Consider the following 18901-nt stretch of genomic DNA (forward strand, 5'->3'; position numbering starts at 1 on the left):
CAGACACGACTGAGCTTCTTGGGTTTTCACTTTCCTGATTACCTCTAGGATAAATTCCAAACACCTCACCTCCTCATGGCACACAAAGTCTTAAGCCTGGGTTGATTTCTTGCCACATATCCTGTCATCAGCTGTACATAAGTGTTGGTCATTCCCTGACCATGCTGTACATTATCGTATTTCCATGCCCTTGCACACGCTGTTCCTTACATAATATTGCTTTTTGTAGAGGTGCCATGGTACAGTTACTTGTCATTTTTTGGTTACTTCAGTTAGTTTCCAGTTCTTTATTGTAACTCCATGATAACTATTCCTGAACAGAAATCTTTGTGTACCTCTCTATTTCTTCAGGGGAAAAGAATCTTAAAAGTAAAATTACTTATGGAATCAAAGATACAGAGTTTTGGGGGTTTTTCTTAAGGTTTTTGATACTTAGTGCCAAAACTGTTTTTCCAAAGGGTTTGCATTTATACTATGAGCAGCAGGCTATGAGAACACAACTTACTGGAGTGGAAACAAAAGGCCATTCTTATCAAAATATATTTTGTGTTTCTTAAGTACTAATCTCATATTTCTTAAAGAAAAGTTTCCTACCTTAACATGTGTTTTATAAGCAATTTGTTTAATTGTATTCTAATCATTGGAAAGGACCCTGATGCTGGGAAAGATTGAGGGCAGGAGGAGAAGAGGACGAGATGGTTGGATGGCATCACCAATTCAATAGACATGAGTTTGAGCAAATTCCAGAAGATAGTGAAGGATAGGGAAACCTGGCATGCTGCAGTCCGTGGGGTCCCAAAGAGTTGGATATGATTGAGCGGCTGAACAAAGAAAAAGAGAGAGGAGCATTCTTCAGCCACTTCAGAGCTATTCGTTAATTTAGAAAAGCGAGAGGATCCATACATGCTTTCTGTTGACCAGAAATAATGTCTGTCTTGGGGAATAGTTACCATAAAGTATCACTGGCATCTATGTGTTATAAAAAGGATGTAGAACTTCAAAAAGGAGTTTTAAAAAAATGGAAAGATGACATAGAAAACTAAAATTTAATAAGCTGGCAGAACATTATTTGGGCAGATTAAGAATTTTCCAAGTCTTCAAACATGGATATGCCTGATCTTTAGGCACTGGGAGTGAGAAGAGTTATATGAAGACAAGAGATTTTAAGAGCAGGTCATTAATGTTTATTATAGTTTTGTAACATAAAGCAAGGAGATCCAGCTCAGTCTCCCTTTGTACAACATCCAGTTCTGTTTTTTATCCATTGCTATTAGTGCAAAGTCTCATTGGTTGGAAGGGCCTTCTCTACTCTTGTAAACCAACATTATTTTGGAAATCAGAAAATGATAGTTCTGTGGCAGTATCAACAGGTCTTTGTCACTGAGTAATTTATACAAATCTTTGATGGGTGTGAATGATGGTTATGCTTTTAAACATTACAAAATGCTGTTTTGAATCTATGAAATAGAATAGTTTCTGCCTCTGCTTGAGAATATTTTCTAATTTTCGATGTTAAAGCATCTATCTATCAGCAATACATTGTGTATTTAATGATCATCGTTTCTTACTTGTTTTTGAAGCTCTCCAGGGACAGATTGTTCAGTTCAAACTCTCAGACATTGGAGAAGGGATTAGAGAAGTAACTGTTAAAGAATGGTAAGTTATTCTGAAATGTTTTTAAGTAAGTATAAAAGTAATTTGAGTACAAATAAATAGGAATCTATTTAAATTGAAGCACCTGTCTTTTTTTTTAGCACCTTTCTTTATAACATAAAATATATATTTTTTAAGCTTTAAGGTAAATCTAGTTTATGTTGACAATATACTGGTGGCACAGTTCATTATACATCAGGGCATTTTATTCAGTGTAATTTATTAAGTTTGTTTTTTCCTCTTTTTAAATTTTTTTTTCACTGCCCAGTCTTCACTTCAGCTAAAAAAAGATGAATTAGTCTCTAAAAGATGCTAAGTTGATATGACCATGTGTTTTGAAAAGTTTTTAATGAATGAACTTAGAGCTTCTTTCCAAACTGTTTTAAAATCATTATGTAGTCTAAGCTGTGTTTATTAAAAATGATTTCAGCAAGAATGCAAGTACATTTGACTCACCATTACCTGAGAGTTTGCCTATATTTTTAGAACAGGTTAAAATATTAAAACAAAAGACATGAATCAAAGAATACTGTTTCAAAAGTTTAAAAAAAAAGTGAAAAAGAAAGAGGCTTGAAACAAAAATTAAAAAGACCTCTACTTAGGCATCCTTCTACCCCTTTTCTTTCTTTCCTTTGCTGGAAAAACAGAAACACCTCCGAGTACTGAACTAATTTTCAAAGGTTTTGAGAACTAGCAGTTAAGGTGAGTCAATAGATTTTCTCCCACAATTTTATACTGTTAAAGATCCTTTTAAGAATCTTGTTTAGACACCTAAACATTCTTTCCTTGTAGTTTTCATTATAATTGCTCTGTAGGTTAGGAGAGAACCATAATCACAGAAATGTACCTTGCAATTGTGTCTCCGTGGCATTGTGGGATCAAGAAAAGAGTGATGGATCTCAGGTCAGAAGAGGCTGACTCTGAAATTCATTAGTCATGTTAGAGATAAAGACAAAGAACTCAAACTACAATTTATAAAAGTATAGCAGATGTTTATTGAAGACATCAGTTTTTAAAATTTAATTCTAGAGATAATAGGTATCCCTTAAAATGTGATGAAGGCTGACACAATAAAAGAAAATAACACTTTTAAAATACATTTTACATATTTCATCTAAGAAATGGGTGAGGCAGAAAAACTTGATACATTAATTAAATTTTTGGATTATAAATTATGAATATTTCATTGTTTTTTAAAAATTTATACTCCTTGAAGAAGCATCAAAGAACCTCTGAAAGCCATTGTAGTCTCTTCTGAAACATCTGAAACATATTGGGCCTCAATACTGGGCTCCATGGATACTCATCTAATTCAGTGTAGCATTTTTATTGTTTCAGATGATCTGTACTATGGCTCATGTAAAAGTGTCTCATGACTTTTTCTTTTAGGTATGTAAAAGAAGGAGATACAGTGTCTCAGTTTGATAGCATCTGTGAAGTTCAAAGTGATAAAGCTTCTGTTACTATCACTAGTCGTTATGATGGAGTCATTAAAAAACTGTATTATAATCTAGATGATACTGCCTATGTGGGAAAGCCATTAGTAGACATAGAAACGGAAGCTTTAAAAGGTACTGTATATATATGTATATGTTCATCTATCTTGCCAAATGGATTAATGGTGTTCTTTTGTCGTTGGGTACCAGTTGAAAGTGATATTTCCTTTGAATAACTTACAGGATTTGATTTGCGGGTTTAGAACTGAGATGAGGAAAATAGAAAGGTATTCTGTGATACATGATTATCTTTTGACCAGTTACCATGTTAAAAACATGTATTTGTTGTTGTTGTTCAGTAGCTAAGTTGTGTCAACTCCTTGCAGCCCCATGGACTGGCGCACGCCTGGGTTCCTTGTCTTTCACCATCTCCTGGAGTTTGCTCAGATTCATGTCCATTGAGTCAGTGATGCTATCTAACCATCTTATCCTCTGCCACCTCCTTCTCCTTTTGCCTTCAATCTTTCCCAGCATCAGGGTCTTTTCAAATGAGTTGGTTCTTTGCATCAGGTGGCCAAAGTGTTTGGAGTTTGAGCTTCGGCATCAGTCCTTCCAATGAATATTCAGAGTTGATTTCCTTTAGGATTGACTGGTTTGATCTCCTTGCAGTGCAGAGGACTCTCAAGAGTCTTTTCCAGCACCACAATTCAAAAGCATCAATTCTTTGGCACTCAGCCTTCTTTATGGTCCAACTCACATCCATACATGACTACTGGAAAAACCATAGCTTTGACTATCCAGACCTTTGTTGGCAAAGTAATGTCTCTGCTTTTCAATACACTGTCTAGATTTGTCATAATTTTCCTTTTAAGGAGCAAGCATCAGTATTACTATATATAAAAACATGTATAGTAATACTTTATTTATCTGGAGGCCTGCCTTCTGGAAACCTTATGTTCAAAGAAGCAACAAACTCTTGGGAATGAAAGATTCAAGCTTTGAACACTCGTCACTAATAAAAATTGGAATGTGCAAAGATTAAATCTCACATGATGGGATTGCTCTGTTTGCCACTGATAAGAAAACCAAAACACATTCTCATTAGTGGTGGTTATGAAAGCCAAATTTTTAAAGAGAAGTAGAAAAGAGGGAAAACCAGAGTGGGAAGCAAAGAAACTAGCATTCAGAAGCAGCAGCAGCATGGAACTTATAATCATTAGGTGTTCTGATAAGAGGGAATTCATTATGAGAACGTTATAGGAAAATTAAAGCCGTGTGCTGTCCCTATGGTAGCAAATAGCTGACCCTTTACATCAGAAGTTCCATTTGGCATTGGTGTGATATACCAAGGTTGTGTCATCTAGGAAGCTTTGACGTGGAGGAGGGGTGGGGGGACCATAATGCTGTGAGGCAAACCTAAGCCAGCAATCTCTCTGGAAGTGCTGAGATGAAGACCTTTCAGTATAGTGAAGTTGGAAAGTTTAGAAGGAGTCTGAACCACAGTGGTTGGCTGACTCTTAGTCCTTCAGTCTGTACAATAATGTAACTAATGTCACAGGCACACTCACAGTTTATGTTTCATGCTTAATATTTTATTTATTCTTATTCATCGTTGGGTGATTTGCCCATGGAAATCATAAAGCCAAACTTAGACCTCAGATGTCCTGAGTTTTTGTCCAGAATGTTTTCCACTATAACATGTTACCTTCAAAACTTCTTGAAGCTTTCTTATTATTTATTTGATTTCTAATTATTAATAGTGATGACCATTTCAAGGTGGTTGCTTTGTGTTCTTTTAACACGACCCTGTTAATTTTCAAAAACTTCCTTGCTTTTGGCATCTTCTTATACTTTTCCTGCCTAGACCCGGAATCAACTCTTCCTTCAGGAGCTCTTGTTCTTTTAATGTGCAATGAATAAGAGACCATAATCTGGGTCCAAGGGTGTTTCCTATTGTCTTGATTTCAGATTTCTATTGAAAGGCATGATTTAGGAATATTAAAAATGAGAAAGACTTTATCTTTAAAAATTACCTGAAATAGGGGCTTCCCTGTTGTCTCAGCGGTAAAGAATCCACCTGCCAATGCAGGAGGCACGGGTTCAATCCCTGATCTGGAAAGATGCCACGTGCTCCGGAGCAACTAGCCTCATGCACCACAACTGTTGAGCCTGTGCTCAGCAACAAGAGAAGCCACTGCACTGAGAAACCCGCACACCGCAGCTAGAGAGTGGCTCCCGGCTGCTGCAACGAGAGAAAAGCCTGCATAGCAGCGAAGACCCAACACAGCCAGAAATAAGCAAATAATTTTTTTTTAATTACCTGAAATAAGTACAGAATTATTTTGATGCGTCAACAGGATAATATAGTTTTTTTTTTTTAATCATTCAGTTAAGACCTTGAAAGGAAAGAATTATATTCTTGACATAAACTGAAACAAGCAAAAATGCTAAACATTACTGTGGATGTCAGTAAGTTAGAATAACCAATCAGGTGCTGTAGACCAGGTTAGGTATCTATCTCTGCCATCCACAAAAGCAGATTATAGTAGTCTCTTGGTATTTGCAAAGGATTGGTTCAGGACACATACACACACAAACAGATACCAAAATCTGCAGATGCCTATCTCCCTTATATGAAATGATGTAGTATTTGCATATAGCCTATATTTTAAATCATCTCTAGATTACTTGTAATACCTAATACAGTGTAAATACTATGTAAATAGTTGCTGGCATTCAGCAAATTCAGATTTGCTCTTTGGAACTGTCTGGAATTTTTTTTCTATGTATTTTCAATCAACATTTGGTTGAATCCATGAATCCAGAGCCTGTGGATTCCCAGGGCTGACTGTGTATGAACAAGTGAGCAATTGGGCTTTGAGGGGGGGTTTTATCGTTTGTTTTTATTTTTAAAGTTTCTTTTGGTATCCCCAGTGAAATCCAACTTAGTAAGTCTTGATATAGCAAATTATAAAATCAAAAACTTTTTCAGGCAAGGGATATGTTTTTTCTAAATAACTTTTTTACAGAAATTAATTTCCTGTATGACATGGATGAATCTTGAAAAATTATTCTAAGTCAGAGAAACCAGAAATAAAGAGAACATGCTATATGATTCTATGTACATTAATTTAGCTTTTAATTGGAGTATAATTGCTTTACAATGTTGCATTAGTTTCTGCTGTACCATGAAGTAAATTAGCTATATGTGGACATATATCCCCTCCCTCCCATCCCTCCACCCCCATCCTTCCCCTTTAGGTCATCTGAGATTACCAAGCTGAGTTCCTTGTGCTATACAGTAGCTTTGCACTGGCTAGCTGTGTTACACAAGATGGTGTATACATATATCAATGATAGCTTCTCGATTCTTCTGTCCTTCTCCTTCCTCCTTTGTGTCCACAAGTCTGTTCTCTACATCTGCACCTAGATTCCTGCCCTGCAAATAGGTTCATCAGTACCATTTTTCTAGATTCCATATATATGCATTAGCATATGGTATTTATTTTTCTCTTTCTGACTTATTCACTCCATATGACAAACTCTAGGTTCATCCACATCCCTATGAATTACCCAAGCTTGATCCTTTTTATGACCGAATAATATTGTTTCATTGTATACATGTACCATATCTTGTTTATCCATTCATCTGTTGAGAGACATTTAGGCTGCTTCCATGTCCAGGCTGTTGTAAATAGTGTTGCAATGAATGCTGGGAGACATGTGTCTTTTTTGAATTATGGTATATGCCCAGTAGTGGGATTTCTGGGTCATATGGTAGTTTTAATTTTAGTTAATAAGAAACCTCCATATTGTTCTCCATAATGATTATATCAATTTACATTCCCACCAACAACGCAAGAGGGTTCTCTTTTCTCCACATCCTCTCCAGCATTTATTGTTTATAGATTTTTTTGATGATGGCCATTCTAACCAGTATGAGGTGAAATCTCACTGTAGCTTTGATTTGTATTTTCTCTAATAACGAGTGATGTTGAGCATCTTTACATGTGTGTGTTGGCCATCTGTATGTCTCTGGAGAAATATCTGTTTAGGTCTTCTGCCCATTTCTTGATTGGGTTGTTTTTTTATATTGAGCTGCATGAGTTGCTTATATATTTTGGAGATTAATAAAATTTTAGAAAATCCAGACTGATCTATAATGACAGCAAACCAATTGGTGGTTGCGTGCTGATAGAGTAGGGAGGGGGGAAGGTTTGGGAAGGAAGAATTATTAAGGACTATAAGGAAACTGAGGGGTGATAGATACATCCATTGTCTTGATTGCAGTGATGGTTATGGATATATATGTATTTCAACACTCAACAAATTTTATATTTTTTGTATGGGCAGTGTGTTATTTGTAAAAACAACGGGATTGGATAGATTGCAAGAGTAAAAATTATCTGGTAATTTTTCTCATAGAAAAATGATCATTGCTAACTATTTCATTTGCTATTCATAGTGCATTCTGAATAATTGTCTTGCATGCCAGTTTTATATTGTGTGTGTACCTTTTTGCTTTTATATTTATATTTTTATAACATATTAAATCTTTTATGGTAAGAATAACTATGAAGCATAATCCTATATATCAAATAAGCAAGCCTATAGAATAGTGGATTGTTTTTTAATAAATTTATATATGCCTCTTTTTAAATTCTGGAAATGGAAAAGGTTTCTAAATATTCCGTGTACCTTGTCTTAAACAAGAATTTATAGTTAAGATATTCCCTGGGGGTCCAGTAGCTAAGACTTCATGCTCCCAATGCAGGGGGCCCAAGTCTACTCCCTGTTTGGGGAACTAGATCCCACATGCCACAGCTAGAACCCAGCACAGTCAAAAAAACAATTAGAGTAATACTGAATTTGTTTGTATTATTCCCTGTTTTAGTGCTGAGAAAACCAGTTATACTATGAGTAAGAAAATTACCTAATGAGAAGGTTTTTAGGAGTATAAGATATATTTTGTACATTTTACAAGTAGAAAATAATTACATATAGAGTGCAACGGATCAAGAGTAGAAATCTTAGTAGTAATATTGGACACAAAATCCTGTCATAATGCTTGTTTAAATAATATTCTATGGTACTGTCGTTTGTAACATGGTGTTTCAACCTGCTTTTTAAGATTGGGGTATCATGATAATTTTGATGAGGAAAAATATATCTGTGACCTCCAAGTCCTATTTATGAGTTCTTTGGCTGTAGACAGACGTCTACTTAAAGAGACCTCACTAGACTCACTTATGCCAACTTGTATCTATGATATTTAAAAAGCATATACTCTTTACAATTACAAATTGATGATTTAGTTACTTAATATTATCAAGATTATATCAAAGCTGATTCATGCCTCAGTGTGCCATCTATTTTAAACTCAATTTTTAGACTATTGCTGTGAGTTCTCCTTATAGCTAACTTGGCTTTCTCTAACCTCTATTTTAAAAGGTAAGATTACTCCTCACTTCTCTAAACAACTAAAACTTTTTGAACACAAACTTTTCAAAACAATTCATTTAATGGGACTCCTTAGTTTTAGTTTTTAAAATCCTACGTATTTTGCTCTTTCTTAAAGCATTGGCGACCTACTCCAGCACTCTTGCCTAGAAAATCCCACGGACGAAGGAGCCTGGTAGGCTGTAGTCCATGGGTTTGCTAAGAGCTGGACACGACTGAGCGACTTCACTTTCACTTTTCACTTTCATGCATTGGAGAAGGAAATGGCAACCCACTCCAGTGTTCTTGCCTGGAGAATCCCAGGGACAGGGAGCCTGGTGGGCTGCCATCTATGGGGTCACACAGAGTCAGACACGACTGAAGCGACTTAACATCAGCAACAAAGTGAGTATATTAGTATAACCTAAAATCATTTTTTTTTTATTATGCAAAGCTATATGTCAATAAACATTCATTGTTCTGGGAAAAACAAAAACACAGTTCTTCATCTGATTTTTGATTTTCAGCATATCTCTTAGCATTGTCATTGTGACAGGCCATTATAATCCTTCCTAACTTTCTGGGAACACAGGTAACCAAATTTGTTAAGACATGTATGCCAAGAAAAGAAAATAGGCTCCAACCGAGAGTTTAAATGCCTTTTCTCTGAAACAGGTGCATGGGTTTTATGTTGAGGCTACTTGGCAGCTGTTTCAGGTGTTCTGTTCCTACAGCTCTATATACAAGATTAAGTTGCCAAAATGCTTGACCGTCAAACAATTGGCAAGTTTCTGTACCTAATAAGCTTTAATTGAGGCTTCTTGCCACCATGCGGAAGAGAGAGGGGGACAGAAGAGGTAGCAGAATACTATTTAAACTGGTACTGTTCTGCCATTTGGAGATGGAAATGGCAACCCACTCCAGTACTCTTACCCAGAAAATTCCATGGACTGAGGAGCCTGGTAGGCTACAGTCCATGGGGTCACAAAGAGTTGGACACAACTGAGCAACTTCAGTTCACTTCTTCACTTCTGCCATTATATTGCATTCACCTTTTAACATGAACATCTATCATTGATTGAATGCTTTTTCTGTGCTTATGTGCTATATATATATATAAACTCATTAAATCATACAGATGCATGCAACATTGAGACACATGGAGGTTTAAGTTGCCCATGGCCCCATGGCTGGTAATTGGTAGAGCTATGATTTGACCCCAGCTCTGTTTAATTCTAAAACCCATGTTCCAAACCACTTTCTTACACTGAAAATTGTTTTCAGAGATGGAATATCAGTTCCATTCTGCACCTGGAATACTGGCACTACATTTCTAACATGTCTGTTCGTACATTGTGAGGTAACAATACAAGTTAGGTGTCATTTAGAGTTTATAGTATTAAAGATGTTTGCCAGGACAATACAGTGTTTTAGAGTTAAAGTAAAAGAGTAGGAGGGAAGGAAGCCTTTTAAGGGAGAGTAAACCATTTTTAGGAAAGATAAACGGGCTCTTCGTGGAATATGTGAGAGGTGTGGTGGCTCAGACGGTAAAGCGTCTGTCTACAATGCGGGAGACCTGGGTTTGATCCCTGGATTGGGAAGATTCCCTGGAGAAGGAAATGGCAACCCACTCCAGTACTCTTGCCTGGAAAATCCCATGGACGGCAGAGCTTGGTGCAGGCCACTGTCCATGGGGTTGCAAAGAGTCGGGCATGACTGAGCGACTTCACTTTCACTCACATGATAGTTTGATCATGATTGGATGGCATCACTGACTCGATGGACATGAGTTTGAGTAAATTCCAGGAGTTGGTGATGGACAGGGAAGCCCGGCGTGCTGCAGTCCATGGGATTGCAAAGAGTAGGACACAACTAAGAGACTGAACTGACTGACTGAAGATAGTTTGTGACAAAAGTTTGTCTGTCTGTGTTACAAATTTCTAGTCTCTTCTGTGATAAGAGTCAATCTTCTCTAGAAGCCAGACTCTCTTCTGGGGAGGGAGCTTATGACAGCTGAGTTCCTTTTGGATGTCTTCAGGTAAATGAGAGTTCAGAGTTAACCTCCCCTTGCATTTGATGTTTTCCAGTTGCATGCAGCTCAAACCAACCAGAGTGGCATATTTTGGGGCAGTATGTCCTGAATTCCAGCAGTCACATTTTCTACTACCCTTCATGTTCAATACAAAGCTTTTGTTTGTTTCTTTTTTCTCTTCCTTACCTGTATGGGGAACTTTGAGAGCTCCAGTGGGCCAGTTCATAGATTAGTGAGGGGGGGTGAATGAATAGAATGTCTTTCCACAGTTGCAGCAGTGGAAATTTATTTGCTTAGAATTCAATGTCAAAGATAACTCAGTTGCCTGCTGGTATTCAGAGGCTGTCTCTAATTTCCTTATTCCCACAGAAATTCTGCTGTACTCAGTATTGACTTTCTAGCATCCAACCTTGACAATTAAATGTTCTCAAAACCTTTTTTGATTGCAAAACTGCATGCTAATAGCCCAAGATTATTTTTCTTATATCACTACTCTAGAGTTAGAGAATCAGTTCAGTTCAGTTCAGTCACTCAGTCACTCAGTCGTGTCCAACTCTTTGCGACCCCACGAATCGCAGCACACCAGGCCTCCCTGTCCATCACCATCTCCTGGAGTTCACTCAGACTCACGTCCATCGAGTCCGTGATGCCATCCAGCCATCTCATCCTGGGTCGTCCCCTTCTCCTCCTGCCCCCAATCCCTCCCAGCATCAGAGTCTTCCAGTGAGTCAACTCTTCGCATGAGGTGGCCAAAGTACTGGAGCTTCAGCTTTAGCATCATTCCTTCCAAAGAAATCCCAGGGCTCATCTCCTTCAGAATGGACTGGGTGGATCTCCTTGCAGTCCAAGGGACTCTCAAGAGTCTTCTCCAACAGCACAGTTCAAAAGCATCAATTCTTTGGTGCTCAGCCTTCTTCACAGTCCCACTCTCACATCCATACATGACCACAGGAAAAACCATAGTCTTGACTAGACGGACCTTAGTCGGCAAAGTAATGTCTCTGCTTTTGAATATACTATCTTGGTTGGTCATAACTTTTCTTCCAAGGAGTAAGCATCTTTTAATTTCATGGCTGCAGTCACCATCTGCAGTGATTTGGGAGCCCAAAAAAATAAAGTCTGACACTGTTTCCACTGTTTCCCCATCTATTTCCCATGAAGTGATGGGACCAGATGCCATGATCTTCGTTTTCTGAATGTTGAGCTTTAAGCCAACTTTTTCACTCTCCTCTTTCACTTTCATCAAGAGGCTTTTTAGTTCCTCTTCACTTTCTGCCATAAAGGTGGTGTCATCTGCATATCTGAGGTTATTGATATTTCTCCTGGCAATCTTGATTCCAGCTTGTGTTTCTTCCAGTCCAGCGTTTCTCATGATATACTCTGCATATAAGTTAAATAAGCAGGGTGACAGTATACAGCCTTGACATACTCCTTTTCCTATTTGGAACCAGTCTGTTGTTCCACGTCCAGTTCTAACTGTTGCTTCCTGACCTGCATACATATTTCTCAAGAGGCAGGTTAGGTGGTCTGGTATTCCCATCTCTTTCAGAATTTTCCACAGTTTATTGTGATCCACAGAGTCAAAGGCTTTGGCATAATCAATAAAGCAGAAGTAGATGTTTTTCTGGGACTCTCTTGCTTTTTCCATGATCCAGCAGATGTTGGCAATTTGACCTCTGGTTCCTCTGCCTTTTCTAAAACCAGCTTGAACATCAGGGAGTTCATGGTTCATGTATTGCTGAAGCCTGGCTTGCTTGGAGAATTTTGAGCATTACTTTACTGGCATGTGAGATGAGTGCAATTGTGCGATAGTTTGAGCATTCTTTGGCATTGCCTTTCTTTGGGATTGGAATGAAAGCTACCTTTTCCAGTCCTGTGGCCACTGCTGAGTTTTCCAAACTACCAAATTAGCATTAGCAGAGAACAAAACTACCAAATTAGTACTAGCCATGAAAATAAAAACTTCCACAGCATTCTTCGTTACATTCAGAGCAGAGAAAAAAATTTAAATGCTAAATTATCTTAGGAAAGCATTTAAGAGTCTCAGATTTTACATGATTCATGTAATTTACCTCACATTTGATTATTAATTCATGCCATTTTTACATATGTATGTATATATACAAATGTATATATAGTGTACCTATATACGAATATGAGAAATTTATTAAGAAAATGTTTACATGTGTTTTAAAATTTATGAAAGAAACTCATTTTTAAACTTGTAGCTGCTACATAATTTTAACAGAAGTGATGTGAATAGAAGATAATCATAGTCATTAAACAGTACCTGGTACTAGTACAGCCCTCTCACTCACTCTAGTTCCCTTGTTTGTTTTTCTATTTTAAAGTAGTGTTTTTCCATTCTGAAGTAGCTCATCTATCATGGGTTTTGCCTATATACTTTAAATGAAATTTATTTATATATTATGAGGCACTATGCTCCAAAATCACTGCAGGTGGTAACTGCAACCATGAAATTAAAAGACACTTGCTCTTTATAAGAAAAGGTATGACAAACCTGGGCTTCCCTTGTAGCTCAGTTGGTAAAGAATCTGCCTGCAGTGCAGGAGACCTGGGTTCGATCTCTGGGTTGGGAAGATCCCCTGGAGAAAGAAATGGCAACCCACACCAGTATCCTTGCCTGGAATATCTCATGGACAGAGGAGCCTGGTAGGCTGCAGTCCACGGGGTCACAAAGAGTCGGGCACGACTGAGCAACTAAAATGACAAACCTAGACAGTGTATTAAAAAGCAGAGATGTCGCTTTGCCAACAAAGGTCTGTCTAGTCAAAGCCATGGTTTTTCCAGTAGTCATGTATGGATGTGAGAGATGGACCATAAAGAAGGCTGATTGCTCAAGAATTGATGCTTTTAAACTGTGGTGTTGGAGAAGACTCTTGAGGGTCCCTTGGACTGCAAGGAGATCCAACCAGTCAATCCTAAAGGAAATCAGTCCTGAATATTCATTGGAAGGACTGATGCTGAAGCTGAAGCTCTAATACTTTGGCTACTTGATGTGAAGAACTGATTCATTGGAAAAGACCCAGATGCTGGGAAAGATTGAGGACAAGAGGAAAAGGGGGCAACAGAGGATGAGATGTTGAATGGCATCACTGATTTGATAGACATGAGTTTGAGCAAACTCAGGGAGATAGTGAAGGACATGCTGGCATGCTGCAGTCCGTGGGGTTGCAAAGGGTCGGACACAACTTAAGGACTGAACAACAAGCTTGTTTTAATATTTTCTACTAAACAGTAATAACATCTTGTTTCCAGATTCAGAAGAAGATGTTGTTGAAACCCCTGCTGTGTCCCATGATGAACACACACACCAAGAGATAAAGGGCCAGAAAACACTGGCAACTCCTGCAGTTCGTCGCCTTGCAATGGAAAACAATGTAAGTTTTCTTAATATTTAAGTGTGAGATCACATAGAAGGTCTCCATGTGTATCTATGAAGAATTGCCCAGATATTCCATAATGAGTTGGCTCAAGTTGGGATTAAAGGAAACACAGCTCAAGTTACTAAAAGGTTAGTCCTTATGAGAAATGAGAAGAAAATTGTGAACTTATTCATATTAATGAGAAGTGTGGGTTTTTTTTTTTTTCTGATAGCCTAATGAAAGTCAGGGCTACTGATTATTGAATACTTGTAAATTCTAGAGTCTTAGATCAGGTACCCTAGAAGCATAGCTTGAGAATGGTGTTTGGGAACATGTGATTAATTAATTGAAAGAGTGATCATCTTTACTAGGAAGAATGGAAGCAGTGCAGGGAAGGGATGGGAAATGGTCCAGGCATGGATATGGTCTCAAGGATCTGCTGGATCCCAGGGAGATGGAAAACACCATAGTATTGACTTCAGTCATAAAGGCTGGTCTTTTGTGTTCCCTCTTACTTGCCAGTCATTGATGCTTAATCTTCAAAGCAAGATGGGTCCTGGGCATTGTGCTAATAATTTATATGTCATCTTATTTTTAATCTTCACAACTCTGTGAAGTAACAGACTTTTGTAAGACTTGGAGAGGTCAAATAACTGGTCCAAGGTCACATAGCTAACACAATAATAGAACTGGGATTCCAAAGTGAATCTCCATGACTCTAAAACCAGTGCTCTCAATGATTAATACTGCCTCAACAATTGTTGCCTCCATCGTTTGAGCACTTCTGAGCCAGATGCCATACATAACATTACAGCTAATCCTCACAGTAACCCTGCAAGCTGGTTTGGATTATCCACTTTCTGATGAGATGAGAAAGGAAAGAGAACTTGATTGGGTTGCCTACAATCAAATAAGTAGCTCAACTGGGGATGTGAGCGCAGATCTTTCTGGTTCCAAAGCCTGAGTTCTTTCCACTATGCCCCACAGTGCAGGGTTTTTGTTTGTGTCTTTTTGAGAGAAGTAGTTTAGTTACAGTGGGAAAAAATGTTTACATTTTGGGAATATATAGTAAGAGTCATTAAAATGTTCATATCTCTTCAGCTAGTTATCCTACCACTGGGGAAGGTCATCTAGGATCTATCCTTCCAAGCGTTTTATATAGTCAGAAACTAGAAGGCACATATGTGGTCAAATCAGGGAAATGCTTAGGAAAATTATGTTCTGTACCTTTAATGAAAATTTATTAGCCATTAAATGTGTTCAGATATGAAGATGATTTGTTGAAATAGAGAAATAGAAATGGTATTATGGAATACTAGATTGTTAAGGTATTAGATGAAATAATGATCTTTTCTATTGCTTTGAAAGCTGTAAAGATTTTACCATTAAAAAAAATTATATAGAAGGACTACCCACAGAAATGTATGATGTAGCTTCCCTGTGTCATTTCAGTGCTTTGTACTGATCTTTCTAAAACAACCATCAGGAAAAAACTCATTGACAGAGGTTTTGTTTTAAACGTTCTATTTTATATTGGAGTATGGCCAATTAATGATGTTGTGGTAGATACAGGTGGACAGCAAAGGGAGTCAGCCGCACATATACCTGTATTCATTCTCCCCCAGACTCCCTCCCATCCAGGCTCCCACATATCATTGAGCAGAGTTCTCTGAGCTGTGTATTAGGTCTTTGTTGATTGTCCATTTTAAGTATAGCAGAGTGTAGCTGTTACAGAGAGCTTTTGTTGGATGATTATTTTAGTCATTGTGTGTATACTGGTAGCCAGGGTCAGAAACATTGGTCTGCATTTGTTACAGTGTTTAACTCTTCTTTAAATGCTCAGTTCTTCATATGTAGTCTTCAGGAAAAGGGAAAAAAAATCCAATAAGAATTATGCAAGACATTTAGAAATAGTTGTTTAAAAATATATTTTCAAAAGTATCTATATACAATGTAGATATTACATTGTTACTACATGGGTAAATGAACAGTATGTAGCTGTACTTTATAGTATTCTATGAGATGATGAAAATGTTATAGTTTATACTGTTCTGTTAGGATAAAGAAAATGTTATTTCCTTATACTAATTCATTGGTCAGAGATACTTTACCTTCAGCTCATTTAATTCCACTTAGAGACCATATGATGGATTTATTTATTTTTAGGTAGTTTTATTTTTAGCATTAAAAAGGTGTCCCTTTTTTTAGATTAAGCTGAGTGAAGTTATTGGCTCAGGAAAAGATGGCAGAATACTGAAAGAAGATATTCTCAACTATCTGGAAAAGCAAACAGGAGCTATACTACCTCCTTCACCAAAAGCTGAAATTATGCCACCTCCACCAAAACCAAAAGACAGAACTATTCCTATTCCAATATCAAAGCCTCCAGTGTTCACAAGCAAAGACAGAACCGAACCCATGAAAGGTAATAATAACCGTAATGTAAAGGAATAACGCCATTTATTTGGGGGGAAGTTGCTTCAGCATTATGAAATTATAATTTTTCTAGGAAAAGCTTTAATATATACTGAGAATTTTTGAGGAGTAATATGTTGGCAGGTTTCTTAGCATATAAACTTGCCTACAGATAATTTCTCTGTTTTAAGACTTGCTCAGTTCAGTTCAGTCGCACAGTTGGGTCCGACTCTTTGCAACCCCACGGACTGCAGCATGTGCCAGGCTTCCCGATCTATCACCAGCTCCTAGAGCTTGCTCAAACTCATGTCCTTTGAATCGGTGGTGCCATCCAACCATCTCATCCTCTGTCCTCCCCTTCTCCTCGGGCCTTTAATCTTTCCCAGCATCAGGGTCTTTTCCAATGAGTCAGTTCTTCGCATCAGGTGACCCAAGTGTTGAGCTTCAGTATCAGTCCTTCCAATGAATATTCAGGACTGATTTCCTTTAGGAATGATTGGTTTGATCTCCTTGCAGTCCAAAGGGCTCTCAAGAGTCTTCTCCAACACCACAGTTCAAAAGCATCAGTTCTTCGGCGCTCAGCTTTCTTTATAGTCCAACTGTCACATCCATACATGACTACTGGAAAAACCATAGCTTTGACGACACAGACCTTTGTTGGCAAAGTAATGTCTCTGCTTTTTAATATGCTTTCTAGGTTGGTCATAGCTTTTCTTTCAAGGAGCAAGCTTCTTTTAATTTCATGGCTGCAGTTACCATCTGCAATGATTTCAGAGATAATTTTTCTGTTTGAAGACTTGTTCGGGATATTTTAAATATTTATTATTTTTTGTTAGATTTCAAAACAAGTACTTCTGATTTATGTACAAATTCTTAGGATGATTAACTTCCAGAAGTGACTTTGCAAGAAAGCCATTGTGTAAATACGTGGCTTGCATCCTTTTGAATTTTTTATACACTACAGCTGGGAAAGCAGTTACCTATGCTATTGGGCTTTCCGGGTGGTGCTATTGGCAAAGAATCTGCCAGTGCAGGAGACATAAGAGACACAGGTTGAATCCCTGGGTAGAGAAGATCCCCTGGAGGAGGGAATGGCAACACACTCCAGCATTCTTGCCTGGAGAACCCCATGAACAGAGGATCCTGGCAGTCTACAGTCCATAGAGTTGCAAAGAGTCAGACGTGACTGAAGTGACTTAGCAACACTCACCTGTTACATATTACACTTGACACTGGTGGTGTGCTACAGTCGATGCTTCAGCATTGAAATTAGTGGCTTTCAAGCTATGTAATATATGTAATGAAGATGGTAGGCCCAAGAGAAAGAGTTTAATTGAGAGTACCCCATGAATGGTATGAAAAAGCAAAATGATAGGATACTGAAAGAGGAACTCCCCAGGTCGGTAAGTGCCCAATATGCTACTGGAGATCAATGGAGAAATAACTCCAGAAAGAATGAAAGGATGGAGCCAAAGCAAAAACAATACCCAATTGTGGATGTGACTGGTGATAGAAGCAAGGTCCGATGCTGTAAAGAGCAATATTGCATAGGAACCTAGAATGTTAGGTCCATGAATCAAGGCAAATTGGAAGTGGGCAAACAGGAGATGGCAAGAGTGAACATCGACATTCTAGGAATCAGCAAACTAAAATGGACTGGAATGGGTGAATTTAACTCGGATGACCATTACATCTACTACTGTGGGCAGGAATCCCTGAGAAGAAATGGAGTAGCCATCATGGTCAACAAAAGAGTCCAAAATGCAGTACTTGGATGCAATCTCAAAAACGACAGAATGATCTCTGTTCGTTTCCAAGGCAAACCATTCGATATCACGGTAATCCTAACCTATGCCCCAACCATAATGCTGAAGAAGCTGAAGTTGAATGGTTTTATGAAGACCTACAAGACCTTTTAGAACTAACACCCAAAAAAGATTATAGGAGACTGGAATGCAAAAGTAGGAAGTCAAGAAACACCTGCAGTAACAGGCAAATTTGGCCTTGGAATACAGAATGAAGCAGGGCAAAGGCTAATAGAGTTTGGGCAAGAGAACACACTGGTCATAGCAAACACCCTCTTCCAACAACACAAGAGAAGACTCTACACATGGACATCACCAGATGGTCAACACCGAAATCAGATTGATTATATTCTTTGCAGCCAAAGATGGAGAAGCTCTATACAGTCAGCAAAAACAAGACTGGGAGCTGACTATGGCTCAGATCATGAATTCCTTATTGCCAAATTCAGACTTAAATTGAAGAAAGTACGGAAAACCACTGGACCATTCAGGTATGACTTAAATCAAATCCCTTATGATTATACAGTGGAAGTGAGAAATAGATTTAAGGGCCTAGATCTGATAGACAGAGTGCCTGATGAACTATGGATGGAGGTTTGTGACATTGTACAGGAGACAGGGATTAAGACCATCCCCACGGAAAAGAAATGCAAAAAAGCAAAATGGCTGTCTGGGGAGGCCTTACAAATAGCTGTGAAAAGAAGAGGAGTGAAAAGCAAAGGAGAAAAGGAAAGA

The 18901-nt window shown here is 38.0% G+C and overlaps 1 protein-coding gene across 3 annotated transcripts in view; it reads left to right on the top strand.

Moving 5' to 3' along the window:
• The window catches only part of DBT (dihydrolipoamide branched chain transacylase E2), a 43414-nt gene that overhangs the window by 9147 nt on the left and 15366 nt on the right, over positions 1-18901 (top strand). For 2 of the 3 annotated variants that reach the window (XR_011144425.1, XM_068965005.1), the window contains exons 3-6: positions 1581-1656; positions 3043-3224; positions 13840-13961; positions 16155-16371. Coding sequence is in view for 1 of the 3 variants with exons in the window: in XM_068965005.1 (XP_068821106.1) it covers positions 1581-1656; positions 3043-3224; positions 13840-13961; positions 16155-16371 (597 nt within the window). In the remaining 2 variants the exon portion in view is untranslated. Of the gene's footprint in view, positions 1-1580; positions 1657-3042; positions 3225-13839; positions 13962-16154; positions 16372-18901 lie in introns of those variants that run through there. The other variant, XR_011144426.1, reaches the window with a different exon arrangement.

The sequence above is a fragment of the Capricornis sumatraensis genome, chromosome 2 (assembly GCF_032405125.1).
Source record: "Capricornis sumatraensis isolate serow.1 chromosome 2, serow.2, whole genome shotgun sequence".
Classification (NCBI taxonomy): Eukaryota; Metazoa; Chordata; class Mammalia; order Artiodactyla; family Bovidae; genus Capricornis; species Capricornis sumatraensis.